The 26,383-nt window shown below is 36.3% G+C and overlaps 2 protein-coding genes across 2 annotated transcripts; one reads left to right on the top strand and one right to left on the bottom strand.

Annotated features, from left to right (window-relative positions):
• The first annotated feature begins 3,263 nt into the window (after positions 1-3,263).
• On the top strand, positions 3,264-25,630 carry LOC120600620 (olfactory receptor 1019). The gene is made up of 2 exons (XM_039860039.1): positions 3,264-3,854; positions 24,695-25,630. Exons 1-2 carry the CDS (start codon positions 3,264-3,266, stop codon positions 25,628-25,630), a joined length of 1,527 nt encoding a protein of 508 aa, XP_039715973.1.
• Positions 16,234-17,218, bottom strand: LOC120600621 (olfactory receptor 5AP2). The gene has a single exon (XM_039860040.1). The coding sequence runs from the start codon at positions 17,197-17,199 to the stop codon at positions 16,246-16,248; it is 954 nt and encodes a 317-aa protein (XP_039715974.1). The 5' UTR covers positions 17,200-17,218; the 3' UTR covers positions 16,234-16,245.
• Positions 25,631-26,383: the final 753 nt, after the last annotated feature.

Raw genomic sequence — 26,383 nt, 5'->3', positions numbered from 1 at the left:
TTGTTAATTACATGAATGGATGAATGGATGAATAGATGAATAGATGAATGGATGAATGGATGAATGGATGGGTGCCACTATACCTGGAGAATTTTATTATTGTGCGAGTTCATCACATTTCTTGGCTACACTATTAACAATGTGATATGGAAAGCTTTTGATTGGTTTGTTTGGACCCCAGCCTCACAATTTACTAGTTGTATATGCCAGGGAAAATTACTTAACCTCTCTTTACCTCAGTTTCCCATCTATAAAGTATAGATAATAATACTATGAACCATGGAGTTGTGTGAGGATTAACTGAGCTAATGCTTGTGAAGTGTGAGGCCTGATGACCAGAGGGTGTTAAGTATTCAATATCTGAAACCTATAATAATTACTCACGTTGTGTTTTCTTTCTTGTGGTTTCTTATACATAACAGTCACTCATCCCATTTCATGTCCCTACAGAGTCTCGTTTTTGCAGGACAAGAAAATTAGATCAAATTACCTAAGAGGAGATAACCAAGATTTGTTGTATATCCACCGAATTAGCCACACATTGCACATTCCTTAAATTACTCAGCAAGTGTCTGTTGATTAACTATTATCTCCCAGAGCCGGTGCTAGTAGTGGAGATCACAGTCCTTGCCCATGAGGGTTTGCAGTCTAATGATGGAAATATAGATATTAGCAGATAATTAAAGCAGGGCATGTTAGACAAGGTAAGAGAAAGAGTTCTACAATGCTTGGAGGCAGAGAAAGCATCATTTGAGAAGACTTCATTTGAGACTTTCCTAATGCCAGGACCAACTTGATTCTGATGAGAATAAGGACAGCACTGACTAGAGGAAAGTTAAGGGAATATTTTTTTAAATGGTGAGGGAAGAATGAACAAACTGTGACTATTGGTTGGGAAATGGCAGCTACATACAATTGAGAATGTAGTCAACTCAGTATGTGAAGACAGGAATTCAAATCCTACTCTGCCTCTTACTAAGTACATGGCACTGGGTAAGTTATTTATCACTCACTGTTCTTTTAGTGGAGCCTCTGTTGATTTAGTTAAAAGTTGAGGATAAAGTTCCTACCTTTTAGGGTTATTTTGAGGAATCAATTAAATTACTTTCTTAAAAGTTGTCCACACATTAGAAGTGCTTACCAAGGTTTTTGCCAAAGACTCCGTCTGTTTCACAGTCCTACTCATAGCAGATCCTACCCAAGACAGCTATGTTCATCAGAGAGGACATTGCTACAGGTTTTGGATTTTAAGAGAGGAGAGAGTTTGAGTAGAAGAGGAAATAGAACAGATCATCATGAAAATTTCAAGATGACACCTCTTTGTGTGCCTTCCACAGAGTTCTCAGACAAATGATGAATTCAAACTTAGGAAAAATGTGACTAAGGCATATGATTACCTACTAATCCAGTACGTTCCAATTAAACCCAAGAGAGATGATTCCCAATGTAACACTCACTGCTGCAACCCTTAAGTACTCCTGAGATTTCCTAAGGAATAGCTCCCTGCCTCCCACATCCTGATATAAAAGCAGCTGCATTTTACAACTTAAATGGGCATCAAGAAACTTCCTTAATCAGAGCTTGAGAAAATAAATACTTATCAGAACCAGAAGTAAGTCTTGGTGTTTTTACTTTATTTTGAGTCGAGGAAATTGTATTAGTCTCAAGCCAAGAGCCACATATTCTATGCATTTTCCACTCTTAAAGGTCAGCTGTATTTTTTGGACTTTGCCAATCAGTAGGGCTCACAGACCATGTGCATTAGCTGTGAAAGAGGACATGTCTTTCTCTCAGTGGCTGTAGGCAAAGTAGAGGTCAGCTTTGGAAAGTCTTAACTCTACATCTTACAGCACTCATTACTTGCCTACTTAATGCAAATTATATTTTCTAAGTACTTAAATGATTTAAGTATTTTATTCCTCTTGGCAATTGCATTTCCCATTTTATGCAGAGAAAACTAAGACTAGGACAGGTTAAATACCTTGCAACAATCATGGAATTCATAACTGGTGTAGCCAGAGTCAGAATCACTGACCAGGATTAGATTCATGAAATTCTGACTCTAAATACAAAAATATTGACTCTTTAGACATCTAATACATTAGAGAAGCCCTGGCAGAAAAATACTTAGAGCATAAATAGAGATAATTTGAGACAACCAAAACAGAACAGAGGAGGGGGTAAAGGTTTGAATTTACAATGGAGATAAGGTACATGCACAAGTAGAACTACTGTGTGATCAAAACTTTCTTTTGCATAAACTTCATGGTAACCATGCAAAAAACAATTCAGGGCTGAGATACATAACATAAGAAAAGAAGGGAAGAGTAGGGACAAGAAACAATGAAAACATCGAGAGCAGAAAACAAAAGATAAAACCAGGAAAAGATGGAAATAACCCCATTCATGCTCCTTCCTATAAACAGAAACTCATTTTTTTAAAAAGGTTAGTAAACAACTTTTCTTCTTCTGTAGTTCCTCATGGCATGGAATTTATATATGTCCCTGTGGACAAAATGTAGATCTACTTCTCAAACAATTGCTTTGTACACTCAGGTTCAAAAAGCACTTAATTCTCCTAAGTTTATGACATTATAAAAAGCTCCATAAGGATCCAGAGGTGAGGAAAACACTGCAAGTAATTCATTCTTTTATGCTACACTATTTTTAAAAAATATATATGGTATATAAATATGTGCTTTGAAGTCACAGTATAAAAAGGTTGGAATTTTTCCCTGCCTCTGAAGAAATAATATGTAAGTAGAAAGAAGGTGCGTAATAATGACAGGATGTTTTGGACAATAAGTTAGAGGTATAGAGAGTATACTGGAGGCATAAAGTAGGAACGGATGAATTCAATCTCGAGTATGACGGGAGCAGAGTAAGAAATTCTTCATGAATAATGGGCCTTTCAAGTGGGCCTTACAGAATGAGTAAGAGTTTGGATGGTAAAAAAAAAATAGTGCTGAGAGATAGGGGATATATAGCTCAGTTGTATATATAGACATACGTATGGATGTAAAAATAGTTATCTATAGGTATAACTATACATATAAGTGTAGGTAAGATAAAAATAATAGAGTAATTCAATATAAAGGCAAGTGATATAATGAGTTAGTAAAAATACAAAGTAGATTTACAGTAGTTTCGCTTTTGAACAATATATGAATTTTAGAGGAAAAATCATTTCAATAATCAGTAACATGATTTGCACCTTCACGTCTGCCCTGTTTCCGTTTGTTTCAAGAGCAGACTCTCAGAAAATGCCCATCAGGAATGACAGTGCAATCACAGAATTCATTCTCCTGGGGCTCACAGACTGCCCCGAACTCCAGCCTCTCCTCTTTGTGCTTTTTCTGCTCGTGTACCTGGTCACTGTCCTGGGCAACCTGGGCCTGGTGGTGCTGATCAGACTGGACTCCTGTCTTCACACGCCCATGTACTTCTTCCTCACTAATTTAGCCTTTGTTGACTTGTGCTACACCTCGAACGCCATCCCACAGATGCTGACTAATTTCCTGTCAGAGAAGAAGACCATCACCTTTGCAGGCTGTTTTACACAGTGTTACATATTCATCGCGCTGCTCCTCTCTGAGTTTTACATGCTGGCGGCCATGGCCTATGACCGCTCCGTGGCCATATGCAATCCCCTGCGCTACAGTATGAAAATGTCCAGGCGGGTCTGCATCTGCCTGGCCGCATTCCCTTATGTTTACGGCTTCTCGGATGGGCTGTTCCAGGCCATCCTGACCTTCCGCTTGACTTTCTGCAGGTCCAATGTCATCAACCACTTCTACTGTGCCGATCCGCCACTCATTAAGTTGTCCTGCTCTGATACTTACATCAAAGAGCATGCCATGCTCATATCCGCTGGCTTCAACCTCTCCAGCTCCCTCACCATCATCCTGGTGTCCTATGCCTTCATCATCGCTGCCATCCTCCGGATCAAATCAGCAGAGGGAAGGCGCAAGGCATTCTCCACCTGTGGATCCCACATGATGGCCGTTACTCTATTTTATGGCACGCTCTTCTGCATGTATGTAAGACCTCCAACAGATAAGACTGTCGAGGAATCCAAAATAATAGCTGTCTTCTACACCTTTGTAAATCCAGTCCTTAATCCATTGATCTACAGCCTACGGAACAAAGATGTGAAGCGCGCATTGAAGAAGATCCTCAGACGAAACATGGGTAGTGAGTGGGCAGTGCCTCCACTTTCTAATAAACCGTAACTCTAAACCTTTGGCTCAAGTGTCTTGGCATGTTGATGATCAGTTTCGTATTCTTTATGGACATGTCTCAAGAAGCTCAACTAAAACTCTAAGTTCTAGGCAAAAAAAAAAAAAAATGAGCTACTCTTGTTAGTCTAGGCCCCGGCCCCTCAGCGTGTGGTCCAGGGTCTGTCAGCAACAACGTTACATGGAGATTGCTATGATTCGGCACCTCAAATCTGCGATATCAAACTGGTGTTTGAACCAAATCCGAAGTGATTCGTAAACACATTAAATTAGAGGATCAATGTTTTAAATGAAAATTCCCCCTTGGCCTGCCTGGGGAGCTGGTGTGCTCAAATCATTTTTCACCGTGGACAGAATGAAACATGCTCTTACTTCAGTGTCTTGTCTAGACTGTTATTCCCATCTATCTTTTGGGACTAAGAATCTTTAAGAAACAAACCCTTCTGTACTCCTCCCGACTTACTAGGTAAATCCAGAAACTATGGGTCATGATAGTGGTTCCCCGTTTCTTGAGAATGTGCTTGTATAATGTGCTTCTGAAGGTTCTTCTGAAGGCGTGGGAATGGGAAGAGAAAGGAATAGCATGAGGATTCTTTCCTAGACCTCAATTTGTGGATCTAGTTTGTGTTCTCTGAGCCATAGGGTCCCACTTCCTCCCTCTGACCTGCAACCCTGGTCCACAAATTCAGGTCTAGAAAAAAATGAACACTTTCTGCATCACTTAGATTTCAAAGATTTAGAACTTCTGAAGTTATTTATCTTCTTTTCTAGCTTTTAAAAATGGAAGTTTGGATTATTTATTTCACTCTTACTTTTTTTGTCATATTAAGTATTCATACTTTTTACCTAAACACTGCTCTAGCTGAAAGCTGCTAATTTTTTATAGTTCACTTAGCAATATTTCTATCTTCCCAATGATGTCTTTTTTTAATCTATGAGTCATTTAGCAGATAGTGGTTAATTGTCATACAGTTGAGACTTTACAAGATATTTCATTATATTTTTGTAATTTCGTTCTCGTGCAAAGAGTACTTACTAGCTATATGACTTTATTCTTGAAAATTTATTCACTAGTATTTTTCCAGCTTTATTGAAATATAATTGACATATAACATCATATAAGATTATAGTATACAACATGATGCTTTATAAACATATATTTGAAAATGATCAGCACAATAAGGTTAGTCAACACATCTATCATCTTATATAATTACAACGTTTTTTGTCGTAGTAAATAATTGGATATTTGGTAAATGAGAAGAAAGAGTGGATTACTATTTCATCTTTACTCTGTTCATTTTCATGTGTGGGCAAATAAATAACATTGGTAAATTCCATGCTTACCAGGTTTTTCATGATATATCATTTTCCAACTCCTAGACCTAACTACTTGATCTAACTCTATTACAACTCATTATATCTTGTGCAAATGATTTTGTTTATGGGCTTTGTAATTTAGCCACTTTATTCTAGATATAAAAAAATTTTTAGCAATCACTCAGTAGTAATTTTATGGAAAAGACCATACAAAACACAATTCAGACTGGGAAAATATCACAGAGACATCAAAGTCTGTGAATTATGTCATTGTTTTATATCTTTATTAATTTTCAACTGATCTGATTGAAATAAACAGTTATCCAGATTGCAAAAATTCCATGAGAATAAACTCCTGATCACCTAAAGGAATCAGTTCAAAATAAACTGATACAATCACATTGTGCCAATCCCAAGATTCTAATGAGTATGAACCTACATAAATCACTATTTCTCTGTAGTTTTCTCTTATAGTAATATTGTAATTATTTATTCAGAGTGTATTGAAAAACACTCCAAAACATTTTTGGAGTGTTTTTCAATACACTCTGAATAAAACACTTTTGGAGTGTTTTTCAATACACTCTGAATAAATTCAAATTACAAGTTGGGTATAAGTCATTACCAATAACTCATCCCTTGAGCCACTAATGTCTCCGAGAAAATCTTTCCCAGGGTCAGGTAGGAATGAAAATTTTGACTTCTATGCTTGCAATTTCTCTTCCTATTTTGGTTTTGTATCTTCACAAATAGGATTCAGGTAACAACAGAAGCAGTTTTGAATATTAGCATAATTTTTAGCCTGTATTCCTCTTTTAGATTGGTCAGAAAATTTTATTGGAATTATGTTTACATTAATCATTTTACTTTACAACTAGCATTTTCTCCATTCATTCAATAATTTAACACACATTCGATACCATATGGAGTAAATACATGACAATTATAAACATTCGTTTAGAATATCTATTGAAAGAAGAGTTCCCCCCAATCAAAAAATAAAATTGGTAAACAATTTAGAAGATGGACATATTCAAGCATAATTATAGTCATTCTAGCAAAAATTAAGCTCTCATAGAATTTATAGATCTCTCTTTAAATTATTGGAGAGAGAAACTTTAGGAGCAATTTAATATTCACTAACAGATACATGACTAGTAATGAGTGTAGGATTTGTAACATAATGAATCAGAATGGTATAAACAACAGGAATTTCAGAAATTATTTAGTCCAATTTGATACTAAATAAAGACTGAAGTCTATAGAAAGAAAGCCACTTTATCAAGGTGAAAAAAAAAAACTGTTTCTAAATGAAGACTCAAAAAACAATTTTACTAATATGTCATTGGCTAGTAGGAAGTCATGTGTATCATGATCTATAATTTAGATTCACACATTGTAATCAGGTAACGTATCTGCCTTTATATTCGTTAGACACTGGAATGGAAAATTGGGAGAGAGGGCAGGTGTTGGAGTTCTTTACAGCAGAGTGGACAGTGAAGGCATTTCTTCTCAGGAAAGCACAGGCACATGACGTGTGTGGCTCCACCAATTCTATGACCCAGCTAGCTTTTTCTCCATTTCCTCCCTTAAAATATCGTTGTGCTCAACTATTCTTGCTTCAGTGTGATCCTGCTACCTAGGACATTTGCATTTTATCTGGAGTCTGAAGAGTGCAAACTTTACCACAAATGACCATTTCAACAAGCAGTATTTCAGGTACCAAGGACACTTGTAGAGGCGAGCTTTGCACTTTCATTGATTGGTTGCCTTTTTTTTTTTTTTTGAGTGGGAGAACAGAATATTCTTGGAACTCCAAATTTTTACCAAGTATTTATCATGTTTACCAATTTACTGTAATAGTCACTTGTGGATTTTTGTTTAATAATCTCTACTAAACTACAAATAATGGGTTTTTTTTTTCACTTTACATATCAAAAAAATAAACCTATATATGTATAGATATCCTGTGAATCAAATTCATCACATGAAAAAAATAAAGCATCATTAAGGGAAAAAAAAATTCGTCGACATGAACAAATCTGTGTTGTCTGTGTTAGCTAGTTTATTTATGATCATTCCAACCCAAAGGAAAGCAATTTTACATTATTGGGCCAGCGCAGTTTTATTTCAGTTATATTTCTTAATATAAGAAACATAAACATTAAAAAACTCATTGCTACCTACACTGACTCCTGAACACCAAGAAATTTCGAATTGGGCACCAACGTTATAGGGAAAACCCTGTTTAGAAGGATGTCTACTTTCCTGCCTCACTGAAGTTTCAATAATATATTTTTATGATATTTCTTATGTAGACAACAAATTTTTCATAGGGATTATAAACTGGTTCAACAATCTCTTCATTAATTTAATATGAATTATTTGGCATTCTATGATAGAATAGGAGGTAGAAAATGGTAACAGTCATGGAGCATCAGTTTTGTTACTTTTTGCATAAATATCACAAAAATAAACAATCTTAACCTCAGAGCACACTGGACACAGTAAAAATTAATAAGAAGCTATAAAAGGCAGTTCCTATAGCCATTAAACATGAGGCTTTGACACATCCCAGCAGTGTAAGATCTATAAGAATTTGCTTATAGAAAGAGAAATAATCTTTAGTTGAGTTTCTATTAAGTATTACAAAATCATTCAGATACTTACCTTCAGTGGGCAAAGGCTTTAGCTCTAATGCAGCAAGTTTGACCATATCATAGATTTACCAGAAATATTTTAAAATTGCCAATGATATTTCTCATATGCACACCTCAGGTCAGAGATTTCTTTTTAATAGAGATGTTGACAGTCAAGTTTCCCGGCTACTTTTGGTCTTTAAAATGTGAATCAGGCAAGAAACTCAATTAAAGTGATCTTGGAACAGGGTTGTGGGTGGGAGACAGAATCTTAAAGAGGGAGGAGAGGGAAGACTAAAGAGCTATAGTTTTAAAAAGTGCTTAACATGTAGTAATTTTAATGAAGAAAAATTAAAATGTGTGCAGGTTATATGAGAGCATTGAAAATATTTGTGACTTGTCTCATCCGATATCCACGTGTATATTAGTTTACCATATGCCTTATCCCAAACAGACACATAGTTAAGCAACTGTTATTATTTGCTTGATATGTGATGATGAGCAGTCAGGTGTTAGTATTTAGGATCCAGGTATATAGATGATGTGTTTGAAAGTAGAAAAGATTTGAGTCCAAGGGTGATTGATGTACAGAGCTCTGGTGTCACATTGTAGTCTATTTTCTTCAGAGCTCTTAGATTTTTTCTGCTTGTTTCTATTCCCTCTCCACTTGTGGAGTAACTTTTCAATGCTCAGAATTTCCTGCAAGCAACTTTTTTGAGAACATGAATCAATGACAAAATCAAAAGTGCTTTAGGACCCTACCATTGGCACTATGAATGGAGGCGGTTTTCCACATAATACAGAATATACCTTACTTCCTTGTATTTTCTCTAACTTTAGGGGTGCAATGATTCTAGCAAACTCTGTTGCTTATTGTGAAAGGAGATTTTCTTACCCTAAAGAGAACATTTGAGATACTCCAGTCTCTTCGAACAATTAAGCTCAAGAAAGGCTGCACATTCTTGTCCAATTTTGGTAGCTTCAAATGTATATGAACATAGAAAAGATTCTGAGACTTTCTGCAAGAGGGAAATCCATCCTCTCTTTTGCCCCCCAACTCAGCATTTTTCAAATTTATTTTTATCATTAACTTGTTTTGTTGCCTGATATCCAGTTGTTCCAATGAACACAATTTTGGAAATACTAATCTAAAAATTCAGGTGATGACCAGCGTAATGTTTGTTTATTTATTCTATTTTCTTCATTCCTAATTGTACTTGCCCTATCAGTTGCAAGATTCTTCTAAAGGGAAAATATAATAGAATAGCATAAATTGCTTTGTAAAACTGAAGTGCCTGGGCATTTGGGAAGAAATAATATTATCAAAATATAGACTTATCTTCCTAAACTGTAGAGCGTAGTTGCTAAACTTATTTACAGGAAAGGGTAGGAAATACGCAGATTAAATTCCAATCTCTTTTTAATATTTTTATTGTCTTTATTAGTTGTTTAATGTTATGTGATAACCGAACTGGTGCTACTATTTAGGGCATAGTTGTCCTTATTTAAAGATTAGATGAATATCTTCATGTCGTTACAATGGAGGATTTACATGACTAAGGCAAATATTTTCCAAATGGACTCCTCCTTCTAGTGAGTGAGGAAAGAGCACTTTTACTATCTACATATATCCTGATTGTCTAATTATTGTATTTTGCTCCCAGAGACCAAAGTTGTAGATTTAAGCCCTGCAAACTTTATTTCAAATTAACAGAGAATGTGAGTTCTAATTTACCACTGCAACTCGAATGTAACACAAATTGTCTTTGACATTTGTTTGGAGTGTGTATGCGTGTTACATTCAAGTTGTAACATTCAAGACAAATTCCATGATATGTTACCTTGTAACTTTCAGAAGTGTTCAAAAGTCTTAGCCTGTGGTGATTTTCAAGTTCTTGGCTGCTTGCTATTTCTTAAACGTTTTATTTGACACAATAGAAAATTTTCTTTGCATCTACGTGAATATGTTTGATTTCTCTTCAAAGCCTCTTGTTAGTGCATGTACAGCTCACACTATCTGAAAATCATTTCTAGCTAGTCCGCCTAGAAAATTCTTAGTTATTTAAGCCCCAGTTAAAGATTATTGTTCTTTGATTTTATCCTGATTCCTGAACTCGAGTAGTTACTTTGTTTAAATCTTTATTATTGAACTACACTTTTAACTTTAATTTTCTCTTCGTCAGTCTCCCTTATCAAGAAGACACTTACCAGCTCTTTCAAGATAAGCACTGTTCCTAATTATCATTATTTCCCTGGCTAAGTGACTCACACATATGTAGTGTTCAATGTTGTTTGTGTGCAAAGGTTACCTTATTATAATGATTAAACCATACAACATCTTGGGAACATCACAGAGTCCAAGTAGCAAACTTTTGAGAGTACTTGGTTCCATCTTCAGGAACAGCTTAGACACTAGAAATAGAGTTGGTGACATTGACATTGCACAGAATTGTCATAGCACTTCAGCGGATCAAGGCTACAGATTTTTTTGTTATGCCCTGGTTAAAGATAGGTTTAAAAATTGTATTATTTGCCAAAACGTATCTGATAATTTTCACATAGAAAATAATAAATTCTGATATCTCTTTAAAATTGAAGGGTCTTAAGATCTTGGAACATAGGCCATGTTACCATTTAGTAAAAACTCGACTGACTTGAGCAGCCATTTCAGATAATAGTTGTCCTTTCTAAAGAGATGCAGCCTTGCTTGTAATGCAATCATCCTAAAAGTGTTTAAATTTGAGGCCATCGTGTGAAGTCTGTGACAGAAAATAGTTAAATCCAAAGTATGACAGCAGAAATAAGAGAGAGACAGAGAAACAGAAACAGAGACCCAATGGTACTGAAAATTCCAAGCCTATGTTAATTCAAATTAGCTTTGTGTTCTTTCTTTGAAAAAAAAAAAAACTGACTATTCCATTACTGTATGTTAAAATCACATTTATGTTTAATGACAGAGAAAGGACATGGAAGTAACTGTTTATTAAAAAGTTTAGTTTCAAGGAACATAGGATGCTTGTTTAAAACAAACAAACAAACAAAAACCATTATCTGACAGATTAACAGATGATCTAACCAGATATGGATGTCTTTTTATTTCTAACATTGACTTTTTAAAATTGTGGTTATTGGGCATTTTCAGTTCCAGATGCCAGAAGCAACATCTTGTCTTCCATCACCTTGTGTCTTCGATTGGAATGATGCTTTCTTGATTTTAAAACTTTTATTGATGGTTCACTATGAAGGCAGAGAAATATAAAGAGGTCTATTCTCTCGAGGAGCTCTGGGTCTGTGTTAGGAAACATCACACTGTATTTTTATGATTTGCTTCTGTGACTAAGAGCTTGATTAAAGTTGCAATATCTCTAGAATCACAGAAGCAGGAAGGATGGGGGAGGGTCAGGAGAATCATAGAGGAGGTTATACATGTGCTATGTCTTAAAATATGAGAGATCACCTGAAAAAGAATGATGAGATGGACAAAAACCATTGGATAAGCAACAGTATTATGTATTTTTAATATGCAATACCTGAAAAGCAGAATAAGGAGGGATTAAATGATAAGATCTGATTTAATTTCTTATCTAAAACCATAGGTTGGAACTGAAAGCCAAATTATTACTCAGTCTCTTTTAAATGGCTGCTTTCCTATTAAGATGACAATCACTCTTTCGATGACAAAGGGATATACTAAGATCACGTCTAGTATATTTTACCCTGACCCAACCAATTTAAAACATTTTCTGATGACATTTCAGTGGTCACTTTCTGTAAAGAAAATCCAGTTCCACTGGGGAGATATCCCAGTTATGAGAATCCCAGTCAAACCAGCTGAAATCTTTAAACTTGTCCTAATCACATTGCAGCTAGCAATAACAATGTATGTGCGATCATTTGCTAAGGCATTAAGAAAAGGATATCCAACTTGTCCTAGCTCTTTAAGCTTAAACTACTTACCCATTCTAAGGTAAAGCAACATGACACTTTATCTTCAGGATTATGAACAATACCTCTTTTTTAAACCCCAGAAACTTTCATTCCATGAGCCTCGGTATTCTTTATCTGTGATTCCCCCTTATATTTACCCTGTAGTTTGCTCTCATTGTTTTCTCCAGCAGTCTAGATTACTCGCCCCATTTTAAAAAACCAGTTGACTTTGGCACCTCTATCAGGATTAAGTTCTGATATTTCTCTCTGGGTCATTGGAACAAGAGGTAGTCTCTAAGCCCTGTTTTAGTTCTCTGGACATATTTTGGCTCAGCCTATTCCTGATCACCTGTCTTCTGGCAGTTACATACACCACTATCCAATCATGGGAAGAAGTTGGAGTCATTCCTCCCACTACTCAGCCTTTCTCTATCCCACCTACTTTCATACTGGGCATTATACCTCTGAAGAGGGATATTTGGTTATTTTCAAGTATACAGGTTCATGTGGAATGAATGGGATTTATACAGAGTGATCATGTTCCCCAGAATGCCTGGTGTGTTTGGTCCAGCTCCATTATCAGCAAAAATAAAAGCCCCTTGAGAGAATGGAATGGAGCCAGGGTGAATGAAGGTAGATTTGGTCATTTCTAAGTGTCCTATACCCTGGAGGTAACTTAGGCATTTAGAGAAGTGCAAAAACTATTTAATGATCCTGAGACTCCATTGAACGCAACAATAAATTAAATGGTAAACAATTGACCAGATCCTGCCTCTAAATTTCAGACTTCCACTCAAAATATGATTCCTACTCATTTCTACTAGAATATGGTTCTCACTGCATTCATTAACTGATTTATGCAATAAAATTGAGTGAATTTGTTTTATGGAGTAGACAATATCCTTGGTATTGGTGGAATAGCCAACAAAATCAGTCTTGTTACTTCGTCATGCAGCTTGCAGCTTGAGCTGGGGGAAACAGCTACTGCACAGTGACGTGAAAAAAGTAAACTCCAAAACCTATTTATTACCTACAAGTCTTATGTGACCTGCTGCTCCTTCCCAACACCTTCTATCATTGCTCCTATCATTGCTCACTTTGGTCTATACCGATTTGTCTTCTTACTATGCCTTCAACAGACCAAGGAGAATCTTGTCTCTGGGACTTTGTAGTTACTGTAGCATACCTGGAATGTTCTTTTATAGGCGTTCATATGATATCCCTGTTTGGGCATTGCTTAAATGTTATTTCCACAGAGAACTCCTCTCTGACTCCCACTCCCTATTCTATTGCCTGCTTCATTTGTCTTCAAAGCACCACTCATAGGCATGCAAAGCACACACATCCACACACACATACCTACGCACACACGCATGCACATTTGGTTTAGGCAATAAAGTCTTTCTGATTTGAATATAGATTTCATGAGATCAGAAACTTTATCTGATTTCTTACCTTCTCTATTTCCAGTACATGTTACATGCTATTTTTTCCACTAATAGATTTTTAAACAGCTTCAATGATGTATGCATATGTTCAAATTCATCAAATTATACATATTAAATATGTGCAATTTTTTATATATCAACAAATAGTTTTTAAGTGGATTATGAGTTTAAAAAAATATGAAGAGTATCCATTTTCTTATTCCAAGCACAAACTAAGGAAGTATAACAGAAAATGGCACTTGTCACTTAACCATAGAGAAACATATTTAAGCCCAATGACACATAAATATGATGTTAAAATACAATTCCTCTTCATATGCAAAACATGTGATTATTTTATAGATGTCTGAGTATGATAACTAAGCAAAGATAGATAATTTCTTAATCTTTTAATGTGTCCCTAGATGCCAGATTGTCAATTCAACATATAAACCTGGAACTCAGTTAGAGGTCAGGGCTAAAGATATGGATTCTGAAATCATAGCAGGCTTCTTAAATCTCCTAAGAAGTGGATGCAAATGGAGAACCAATGTGCCAATGAATGCATGTAAAGGATTAAATCTTTGTCTACAAGATTTGGAGGCCAACATGAAGAGGGGGAAGAGCCATCAGAGTTATCTGAGAAAACGTGGCCACGGAGGCAGGCAGACAACCGAAAGAGTGAAGTTATGCAGAAACCAGCAAAAGAGTGTTTTGGGGACAGCTGGAGGAATTAACTATGTGAAATCCCGCTGAGATAGCAAGTAAAAAGTAAGATAGAGGATGATCTTTGGATGCAGTTGTGTTAAGTTTTCATATGTTATTGAACAAGATCAAGTTCAATGGAGAGATGATACAAAAATACAATTGGAACACATTATGTGTTATGAGAAAGTAGGGACAATGACCAAAGGCAGTATTTTTGAAAAAATATAATAGTAAGGGGATCAGAGAAATAAGTTGGTGACTGAATGGACTTTCAGTCAAGGAAATTATTAAGAAGGAAAATACTAGATGATGTTTGTAAACAAATAAGAATATTTCAGCAGACTTTGAGAAAGTGATGCTTGGGAAGAGTAGACATATAATATCTAGATTAAAGTTCACAGAAGGCTTCAAAAGTGTGAAAGAACAGGTCTTAGATAGAAGCAGGGATACATTATTCATTATGACAGGTGGGAAGAAAAATGTATGTTTAAATGATCTTATTTAAATATTTATATTTTGGAGGATGGATTATGAGGCAACAGAGAATGAAACAGAGAATGAAATTCTTAGTGGTTTTCTCTAATTACACTAAGCAGCATAAGTGTAAGGTAGAACAAAGAAACAATTACGTTTAACTAAGTTGGGATTTAATTGGATGAATAGAATGGAGAGAAAGAGGAACCATGGAATTGAGGGTGATTGGAGCTGAGTCATTATATAACGAACCATGGGATCTCAGTTGCACAATAGTGAAATATGGAGACAAGAGCAGTGAAAAATTAGTGATAAAGTGCCATTTTTCTTAGATTTGTGAATAAGAAGCAGTTGAAGGGTGGCTATTATAGTAGATGAGTTAGAACAAAAAGAAACATGAAGAATGCCAACCATAGTACATTTCTGAATGTCTTTGAGAGAAACTTTGATGAACAGTTGAAAGTGGAAGTTAGATGGAGATGGGAAGACTGTTCAGGGTTAACAGGAGGAGTCAACTCCTCCTTTGTGGCCTCTAATGTTGTTCAGGAGTGAGGTGGTCTCGCTTAGAGTATGTGGTACATGAGTGTTCTTTCTCTTGGTCTGAGGATAGTGAAATGGAAAGAAATAAGGAATAAACATTTACTTGATTCCAAATCATTGCCTAGGCCTCTGTCCACATGCCATCTCATTAAAAAGGTTGTTTCCCCATTGCTCCAACATTGACAATTTCCTGACCCACTACAATGAAGAATACATAGATAATTTAATTTGATAAGTGTTTATTGAAAACTGTGTAAGAGTTTGAAAGGGATAGAGATAAAAAGTTAAAGTACATTGATTACTACCCTCAAAATATTCTAAGTCGTAAAGTCAGTAAAACACTCCCCCATTGTTGCTATGGTAACCATATTATTATAATACCTAGAAGACTCTTTCTTGTATCATATTTGGTACCCCTGACATCCTTGTGAGTGGAATAGTGTTATTATTTATAGTAGATGCTGTGGTACGTGAACCAGATTTGCCTTTCAGGGTTGAAGTATTTGCTTTTCCACCTTCCAAGTGTATTGGCAACTGATGCTTCACAGTTGAGTTCTGCTCTTAGAACTGCTACTGCTGAAAGAAATTGTCATGCTCAAGATCATCACCCCTCCCAGTGGTTAAGCCATATCCAAAGGACCAGATACAAATACCTGGTCCTTTTTTCACAATTTTTACAACATTTATATATAATAAAACTGAGATTAAGAAAAGCTAAATATTAAAATTGAAACTTAAACCCACGTCAGCTAACTCTAAGTATTGTGATATTTTACCAGACACTGCCTTCTCCTACTGTGTGGATTTATCATATAAGCCCATGGATAAACACTTAAGACACCAGGAGATTCAGAAGTTTATTTTACTTTAAACAATCTATTTTAAAACCAGGAAAAGTGTTTAAGCAATCAGACAAAAATTAATATGAAAACATATTTTCTTCTACATAGCAGGATGATGTGTAACATGGCTTTACAGTATGCGTTTCTGTAAGATCTTCTTTAGGGCCTCTTTTACATCCTTATTTTTCAAACTATAGATGAGGGGGTTTAGCATAGGGATCACTACTGTATAAAATACAGAAACAATCTTGTCCTGCTTCATTGAGTAGCTAGATGTAGGGCGTAAATACATGAAGAGAATCGTCCCAAAGAATATGGTGACAGCCATAAGGTGGGAGGCACAGGTAGAGAAAGCTTTGTACCTACCCTCTAATGAGGACATCCTCAAGATGGCAATGAGGATACATAGATAGGAAATGAGGACAATCACAACACAGCTGATGACATTAAAACTGGAGAAAGCCATGATCACAATGCCGTTGATGTGGGTGTCAGAGCAAGAGAGTTTGAGCAGGGGTGGGGTGTCACAGTAGAAATGGTTGATCTTATTAGAGTCACAAAAGGACAATCTGAAAGTCATTCCTGTATGTATGGCTGCATTCCCAAAGCCTGCTAGGAATGAGGTAGCTACTAGCAAGAAGCAAATTCTCCCGGACATGAGAACTGGGTATAGCAGAGGGTTCCAAATGGCTGCATAGCGGTCATATGCCATCATGGCCAAGAGGAAGCATTCAGTCCCCAGGAAGGAGCCAAAGAAATAGAACTGGGCAGCACATCCATTAAAAGAAATGGCCTTATTCTCAGCCACAAGGTTCACCAGCATCTTAGGAGTAACAGAAGAAGAGTAAGAGGCATCAACAAAGGAGAGGCTGCTGAGAAAGTAGTACATGGGGGTGTGGAGACGAGGATCAATCTTAATTAACATGATCATCCCCAAATTACCCACCATGGTTGCCATATAGACTAACAAAAACAATCCAAAGAGGACAATTTGTAGATCTGAATTTTCCGAGAGTCCTAAGAGAATAAATTCTGTCACTTCTGTTCGATTCCTGACTTGGACATCTTTCATATTTCTGATCATTTGAACTGCAATAAGAGAGAAGATGGAACATGGAATTTGGTCAGATAAATATATGACAAAGCTATAAACATCCTTTTGCTGACATATACACATATAAATTCTAACAGAAGAGTGCAAAGGGAAAAACATAGTAAAAAGTGCATTGAACTTGATGACAAGTCAAAAGACATCAAAAGACTGCAGTCCTAGATGTGCAGCCCACTAACGAATGACCTTGAGAAGGATGACTTAATCTCTATTAATGAAGATCACTTCTAGCATTAACTATTTATGGGATCATTATAGGAACTCATCTTTAAGATGTACCTCTTTTCATTTTTTGTGATAAATTAATTTCTACATTAACATATCCTCTAGACGCAACTTCTGGAGAAAGACGGCAAAATTAACTTAGGCCACTAACTATTCCTCCACAGTACTAATGGAATGAATAAAAAAGACTGAAAATTAGTAAAATTAGTCAATAGTGTCAAACAAGAAGAAAATAATTGAATCTCCTGGGTTTACAGGGAACTTCTTATCTGAGCCTCACCACAAACCAGTGAGAGAGACAATTAGGTACCATCCCAAGAACGTTAATAAGATTATCTTTTGTTAGATGACTTCAGCGAAGTATAGGACTTTCTCGGCTACTCGGTGGTGAACTCTGGGCTAAAACATAGCCCTCTTAAAGCCAAATGGTTTGTTATTCCTTAACACTATATTGCCTCTCTGTATTTCACTGAACAGATGTATAGCCTAAATCCTCTTCCTTGGAATAATCTTACTGTAAGAACTTCGGAAAGAATTAAAAAGAAGAAATGGATCTTTTTCTCTTGTCCTCAACCAGAAAGTTTCCCCGAGAGTATTATTCTAACAAAAATAGTGAAAAGAATAAAATGCCACAGACATTTGTGTCTGTGTGTGTGTGTGCGTGCGCGCATTCTAAGCACATAAGGAAAGGTAACAATGAGTAAAAATAACAAGTACTAAAATGTACTAAAATATATGGAGCATTTCTTGTGCTCAACATGTACTGCATGTGTATTGTTTCTGCTTTATTTTATTCAAATCCTATAAGATAGGCAGTATTATAATCTTCTTTTTGCACAGGGAAAATGGAAGATACAAAAGATTAGCAACTCTTGCTCAATGTCACAAAGTTAACATAGTACAGACTAATTTATATCCAGCCAATGCAACTCTCATATTTTTATATGAAGTCATTTATAATAATAATAATTATAATAGATGTAAGCTCCAATACAAACAGCAATTGATATTGTAATTCTCAGAGCTTTGTTAATATTCCAGAATGCATTTAGTTTCATTTTAAAAAGTTCATATGTCTCATGAAGGGAAAATATAATTATAGTGGTTGAAAATTGTCTTTCTAAGAACTTTCATTAATTTGCATTATTAGCAAAATACCGTTTGTTTTCTATCTGGTGCTGTGAATTATATGCTCTGGTCTCCCCTCTACTCTGGCAAATACATTTCTTGCTTCTCCGCAGTATTCCTGCTCCCCGTGCTGAGGTTTTACAGCCAACCGTCTAGTCCAGAGATTCCGATCTGGCATTTCAATTTCTAAGGATTTGTGAAAATAATAGTGAGATTTCCTGAGAAATGCTGGTGTTTAAAAAAGCCTTAAAATCGTATTACTTACTGCTGCTTATCTTTCTCCCAATGACTTGCAAATTTTGTAGTAATAAAAATGACAGAACATTTACTTAACATACTTTCTTAGCCACTCAGTGCTCTTGGAACTTTGGGTCAATGAGTGATTGGAGAAATTAACAGAATTGTGAATTTTTCTTCAGGTAAGTGAATTACCTGAACAGAACATTCTATATTTTTCCCTTACCTTTCTTAACTGCTGGACTTCTATTTGATTCCTTCGCTTGTTATAGTTCAATGCCTGAATTCACCAGGAAAAAATAAAAAATAAAGTCTTCTTAGAAATGTCACTCACTCAGGTTCTCTCAGGTTAAGCAGGAGGCACAGTTGGAATGAACTTTAGACAGCACCCATTACACAGATAGGAAAACTTGGACCCTTGACCTCTTCCTTGTCATAAGAGAATTACTCTGCATTCAACAGAGACACTTTCTTTCTTTTACTTTTCCTTAAAGATAAGTACCCCAGTTCATTATATCAGGGTAAAATACATTTTAAAATATAGAATGTATTGCTTCAGAGCAGCTGTAATATTGTTTGAAGTTATTTCCAATTGTAGAGTCTCCAGACCAGACTGTGAAGTAAGCATCCTGACTCACTTTAAATAGTATGTATTTCTTGTTTAGTCTCTAGGGACTGCATTCCTCATATTACCTCATTTTAATCTACTTGTTTCTCCCCTCTGAAACTAAGGAGATCACATGTTCTTTTCGTATTTCTCTTCTTTACCCTTGGGATCCCTGAGCCCCGTAGAGAGTGACTTTTCATCCACATTTCTAACCACTCTTGAACATCTTTTTGTTCTATAGAGAGTTGGCGGTCTGATAGTTAATGGTCTGCTCCCTTTGGGAACGTCAAAAGAATCCACAAAACAGCAGATCTAAGCCTTTGAGAGTCTTGTCTTCTATAAGGACTTTGTGTACATGTAAGTTATGCTGCCTTGCTCATGGTAAGGAGCTGATTGGAGGAGGCACAAGGAGCCAACGAGAACAAAGACTGTCTTGGCTTTCAATCTTGGCCCTGTGTCTCACTAATTGTGTGACTCTGGCCACTGTGCCTTAGCTGTTTCATTTTTAAGTGAGAATACTAATGTCTATCTCATAAGGTTGACTCTGGAGATAAAATAAATGAATAAATGTGAGCTGCTGCATTAAATACATATGGACTCTTCCTATTTGGATCAGTGGTGTGTGTTGACTGATAAATTCTCTTTTTTGGCCTCCTGACTCCATTTTAAATGGATTTCTGTTTATTTTCACAGGACTCAGACCAGGGCTTATACACCATTACCCCCCACTCCCACCCCATTCAGAGATCTTTGGACCCAGACTGAATTATACTACCAACTTTCCTAGTTCTTCAGCATGTAGAGGGCAGATCTTGGGGCTTCTTGGTTTTCAAAACCATGTGAGGAATTCCTATTTAAAAAAGCTCCTCTTATAGCTATCTAGCTCTATCTATCTATCTATCTATCTATCTATCTATCTATCTATCCATCTACCTATCTATCTATTATCTATCCATCTATCATCTATCTCCTGTTGGTTCTTTTCTTTCTGGAGAACACTGACTAATACCGTGATGTTGATTGCTGGGAGAAAGAGTGAATCAGAGGCATTAGGGGTGGAAAGGTGGAGTAGCTAAATGTCTACCTTAGTAAATGATATCACCTAGCACAGTCCCAAATAGCAATAAATTATCCATGCCCCATGCAATTTTCACATATCCTGTCAGTTGATGTACTTAACAGAATTATCTGAGCCTTGAACTCATATCCATTTTATAAGTAAACACATTTTTCATATAAATATGGAGTATTGTTGAATAAATTTTATATATGACAAATATATAAAATGCATTTATATAAGATGCATTTGCCACAAATGCATCTATTAAGTAATTCAAAGAGAAAAAAAACACTGGCTTGAGGTTTACCAAGAACTCTATATCATTTCAGAAACTCATATCATGAACTGGAATGTTACAAAATTGTTTCAGGTGTCTCTACAACCAACCTGTAGCAGCCTGCATTTTTAACTGTCACATTTATGGAGGTTTTAAATATATGTGCAAGCATCTGCCTTTTTAATTATGTAGTGAATGCCTGACCAGTTAGTTAATAAAAGTTGTATTATTTTATTACAAACTGTTTTCTTTTTACTTCTCCTATTTAAATTATGTGCATAGGTAAATTAAATTATTTATGAGTACTATTTCAGGGAGCATAGAGGGAGCAACATAAACTACTTACTATAAAAATGTCATTTGGGTCTGAAAGGGTAAGGATACACTGTTCCAGAGGTCGCTTACCATACCAGTCACTAGCCATCAATATAGTCTCATTCAAATAGATTTTATATCTTCTGGCAAAACCAAGAAGAGAGAGAAAGAAATTTCAGTAAACTAGTAAAACGTAAAGGTAACCTAATAACCTCATGTAAACAAACATCTCCAGTTAGGAAATTTATGTGGAAGAACAGATCTCATTTATAATTACCAAACATAAAAGACCTAAGCACAACCAAATGAGAAATGTGCAAAACCTCTGTGAAGAAAAAGAGTAAAACTTCAGAAACATACAAAAGTAGATTTCAATATGTATGACCACATACATGCTCTTTGATTGTAAGACTCGATGATATAAGGTGGAAATTCTGCTAAGTTAATTTATAAATTTAATGCTGTCCCAAAAGTACTTGTGGGAGCGCTGGTCAACCTTTATGAAGGGTGAGCACCACTGGGTATCCCATGTGCCACTGGCTATCTCATGCACAGTTGAGGTAGATAATGGTAAAAGAGGTCAAATATATGGTAACAGAAGGAAATTTAACTTTGTGGAGTGAATACACACTGCAATGTACGTATGACATATTGTTGAATGGTACTCTTGAAACCTATATAATTTTATTAACCAATGTCACCTTATTTATTAATTAATAAATAAGGCCCTTCTATATAACATGGAATGTATTAGCCTCTTTGAAAGGACTTTCAGGCATTGGCAAACAGGCCTTTGTAAATTACCATCAAAATCACACCTTTAGGCAGCTCTGGGCTGGTAGAGGGGTCCATGCAGCACTTATGGTTGACTTAATCATCACAACTAGAGAGGCTCATGAAAATTCCCTTGTGTGTCTTTCAAAAATTAAGGCTTAAGGAAGAGAAAGTGAAATTCCTTGGGGGATGACAGCTCATCAAATCTTTGTGTCTCCTGTGAATGCAGAAAAAAAAATCATCATATTTCTTCTGGGGATTATGATTGAGACTTAAATATCTCCTGCACACAGGAGCAAAGATTGGATGAGCAAGCAGCTCAGAGACAACTACCAGAGCGACTCACCATCCTTGGACGCTTCTCAGAATATTTGTTCAGTACAACCCATCAAGAAAAGAGAAGACATTCAACCTCTCACTAACAGGTAGAGAACAGGTCAGGTCACAGGTCAGTACTGGGGACAGAAAGACAAAAAGATGTGACCTATTGCTAATGGAGCATAACACTGTTCTTTGATCAGGGCCCTGCCATTTTCAGATTTTGAAAGGAGACATCGACTATGGGTTTGGCTTTTAAGCGCCCTATAATAAGGCTAAATTCAAAAACGTGCTAGATTCAGAAGGTTCCATAGAGTTTCATTGTCCACTCCATTCATTGCACAGTTAAGAAAGCTGCATCTAATACAGCAATTCATTAAGTCCAAAAAATTTATTAGTGCAAAAAACAGAACTACAACCAGGATTCCAGACTCTTATCCCAATACTCCCTTCATTTAAACATGCAAAAGCAGGTGATACATTGAACTCTAAATTATATTTGATCTGTATTTGCTTCTATAAAACAATATTTTTGCTGGTCTTTTAAAAATATCCGTTTATTGTTAACTATGAAATATGCTTGTTTGCTCACTATTCTACCATTTCTTCAAATGTCAGATCAGTTGAACTTTAGTTATGTTTTCCTAAAAAGGAAAACATAAAAGTTTTTTCTTAATCAGCCCTGACTTTGAACTTTATAGCTTCATCTCTACTTGTTTTGTCATTTAATAGAAGTGCCAGTAAGAGTCCATGATACATCACCTCTATGGAATAAGCGATGAACTTTTTTTCCTGGGAGTTAGGAGCACACACTCATTGACGGAATTAAATCATCTACACACTTACACACAATTGCCAAATGCATTAAGAACTTAGCACACAGCTGTCACTGAGTTCAGCAATACATACATATATATGCACTTGTACACACACAAATATTCTATTGCAAAAAGTTATTAAGGCAGGTATTAATCTTATTTAACAAATAGAAAACTGATTTTAAGAAGATAGGTAATGTGCTTAAAATCAATAGTAGTGAATTGCAAAGCCTGGATTTGTCTGTGCACTGTAAGAGAAAGCAACATATTAAAAATGACTTTATTAGGAGTAGATATAAGTCTTTTATGAACTATAAACTCTCAAACTGCTATATGATATTGATTATTCATTATTAGAGCCCCTTCTTTGTTGCAGTTAATTATACTCTATGCAGAAATTGTAAGATGGGAGCACTACTTTCATCCACCTTAAGATTTAAGAAAACCTATTGTGAATGTCCATGAAAGACACATTATACTATCTGCTTTCTTGTCTTTCCTAAGCGGTAAACCGATTAAAGTAGATACACTCTGACTTCTGTCTTCAGGTTTAGGTAGAGGATGCTACTTATTTCTGAATTACTTTGTGTTTTGGTTTGGTTTGGTTTGGTTTGGTTTTGCCCATTTTCTTTTTAGAATTCTTCAATAGACTAAGTATTCATTCAATTAAAGAGAAAGTGGTTTAACAAATGCATGTTTCTGTGTGACTACAGAGTTGGATAATTATTTATCTATTCTCCCTGAGTGAGGGATCTTTGAATCTTAACTTTGAACAGAGCTGTGCAACAAGCTTTTGGCTAAACAATAGAATTGTCCCCAGACACAGCTGTGTCTTCGCCCTCATCATGCGCCATGCTGAACCCCTGGGTGCTTCTAAAGATCAGAGAAACCAAAGGACTAATTCTGTGACTATGTATGATAGGCAAGACAAGAAAAAGAAAGGTAGGCACAAAAACAAAGAGACTTAACCTCCATCAAATCACATATAGACGGAGGACAACAAAGTGAAGTGGACTCAAGAGTCAGAGAGACCCAGCTCTGCTACTTACTAACTGTTCACTTATTGAAGTTAGTTAATATATAGCCTTGTTCTTTTCAGATATAAGATGAATATAACAGTGACATCTACTTCATAAGGTCATTGTAAGAATGACATTATGTAATGCACTCACTATAGTTAATAATAACTCCTGCTTTTTAAAAATTATTGTTACTCACTGCCTTTTCTAATATTGCTCACCCTCTGCTCCAAGTATTCTACTTTCTGTAAAATATGTGTGTGATGTGATGTTCTCTACTCTGAAATCCCTGGGTATTTTATTTTTTACTTTTGTGCCTATCTGTAATGAGAGTTAATATTTATTCATATCTGTGTTTATATTTGCTTTGTTTTAGTAAGAAGGAAGGGACACTCAGAGCTTCTCTTCTTTACTAATTAATAAGTTGGTTAAATGCACCGATCAGGTCATGCATTGGTGTCACATGATAAATGACCTCAGAACACCAAGGTCTTTGGAGAAGCGGAATTTGCCATCCCCAAGACACTAGCATCTCCTGTTTTGACTGGGCACCTGGAGAGGACACACAACCATCACCCTCACCAAAGTCATTTGAGTTACCCTATGAGTCATAGAATCTAATTACTAGGAAAATTTTTAAGGATCGCCCCAAACAATAAACCAAATCCAGACACACATAAAATTGAAAAGATGGATACAGAGAACCACTCAATGGTGACTGAGTTTATCTTTACGGGCATCACTCAGGATTCTCAACTACAGATTATCTTCTTTGTGGTCTTCCTCTTCGTCTACCTGGTGAATGTAGTGGGGAATGTTGGTATGATCATCCTGATCATAACAGACACTCAGCTTCACACACCCATGTATTTTTTCCTCTGCAACCTCTCCTTTGTCGACCTGGGCTACTCTTCAGCCATTGCTCCCAGGATGCTGGCTGACTTCTTAACAAAGCGCAAAGTCATCTCCTTCTCCAGCTGTGCCACCCAGTTTGCTTTCTTCGTAGGTTTTGTGGATGCTGAGTGCTACGTTCTGGCTGCCATGGCCTATGACCGTTTTGTGGCTATCTGTCGACCTCTCCACTATAGAATTCTCATGTCCAACCGAGTCTGCGTGGCTCTCATGCTAGGTTCTTACCTGGCTGGCCTGGTGAGTTTAGTTGCTCATACTTCTCTCACCTTCAGTTTGAGTTACTGTGGTTCCAATGTCATCAATCACTTCTTTTGCGAAATCCCACCACTCTTGGCCCTCTCTTGCTCAGACACCTACATCAGTGAAATCTTGCTCTTCAGTATTTGCGGCTTCATTGAGTTCAGCACTATCCTCATCATCTTCATCTCTTATGCCTTCATCTTCGTTGCAATCATCAGAATGAGCTCAGCGGACGGCCGCCTTAAGGCTTTCTCCACCTGTGGGTCTCACCTCACTGGCGTCACACTTTTCTATGGCACAGTCATGTTTATGTACCTGAGGCCAACATCCAGCTACTCCCTGGACCAAGATAAGTGGGCCTCTGTATTCTACACTATTATCATCCCCATGTTAAATCCTGTGATCTACAGTTTACGGAACAAGGATGTGAAAGCAGCTTTCAAAAAACTAATTGGAAAAAAGACTCAACGATAACAAAAAAAAAAATGTAACTGTGTTATTATAACAGGTAAATGATAGTGGTAGAAGGATGGTGATACAAGATGAAAATCCAAATAACTTTCCAATAAACACTATCTAAGTTACCATCTATTTGCCAAGTGAATCTTAATTTCCGGAGAGTTTCCTGAAACTCTCAACTCTATGATCTGAAAAAATCATAACTTAATATTTTTGAAAGACATACTGAGCAAGATTCATTAGTTTTTTATTTAACATTGGGTCACATATTGATTAGAAATGGAGACAGGACTTGATAGAGAGAATAAATAGCCAATTACCTTACAACGTATTTTTTCAGGGTCATAAGAAATGACAAGCACAAATGTTGACTATTTCTCTACTCTGAAAGGAAGTCAGAGAAAATTTAGTTAAATACGTGGGGAATAGAGCTAGCATAAGGAATGACTTAACTCAGCCCTGGAACCATCTACTCATATTCAGCAAAAGTGCTAGATACGTGCCAGGTTATGGAGCATACAAATATAAGGCAGACATTTGCCAACAAGGAGTTTGTTGTGGTTTCAGTTACTGCATTAACTCTCTGAAACTGCTCTCACCATTAATCAAGAGCCTTTTCTTTTCTATCTTCAGACTTCCCTTCTGGAAAGTGGTTGGTTTTACCAAATAATCGCTGGATCTCTTTGATCTCCTCTGCCTAATATTTTAAAGGGGTGAACATCTAAGTTTTGTCAGCTTCACATATTGACATCCTTTCAGCCCTTGGGG

Source organism: Pteropus medius, unplaced genomic scaffold, assembly GCF_902729225.1.
Source record: "Pteropus medius unplaced genomic scaffold, Ma_sr-lr_union100, whole genome shotgun sequence".
In the NCBI taxonomy this organism is placed as follows: domain Eukaryota; kingdom Metazoa; phylum Chordata; class Mammalia; order Chiroptera; family Pteropodidae; genus Pteropus; species Pteropus medius.
The sequence above is the reverse complement of the archived record's forward strand: the minus strand, read 5'-3'. Positions and strand labels throughout refer to the sequence as shown.

What these genes read in the sequence shown, in the direction of transcription:
- LOC120600620 (XM_039860039.1), top strand. Translation starts at nt 3,264, where the DNA reads ATGCCCATCAGGAATGACAGTGCAATCACAGAATTCATTCTCCTGGGG. An exon ending in ATACTTACATCAAAGAGCAT is followed by an intron (nt 3,855 to 24,694) that starts GCCATGCTCATA and finishes AAAATTGAAAAG; the next exon opens with ATGGATACAGAGAACCACTC.
- LOC120600621 (XM_039860040.1), bottom strand. Translation starts at nt 17,199, where the DNA reads ATGATCAGAAATATGAAAGATGTCCAAGTCAGGAATCGAACAGAAGTG.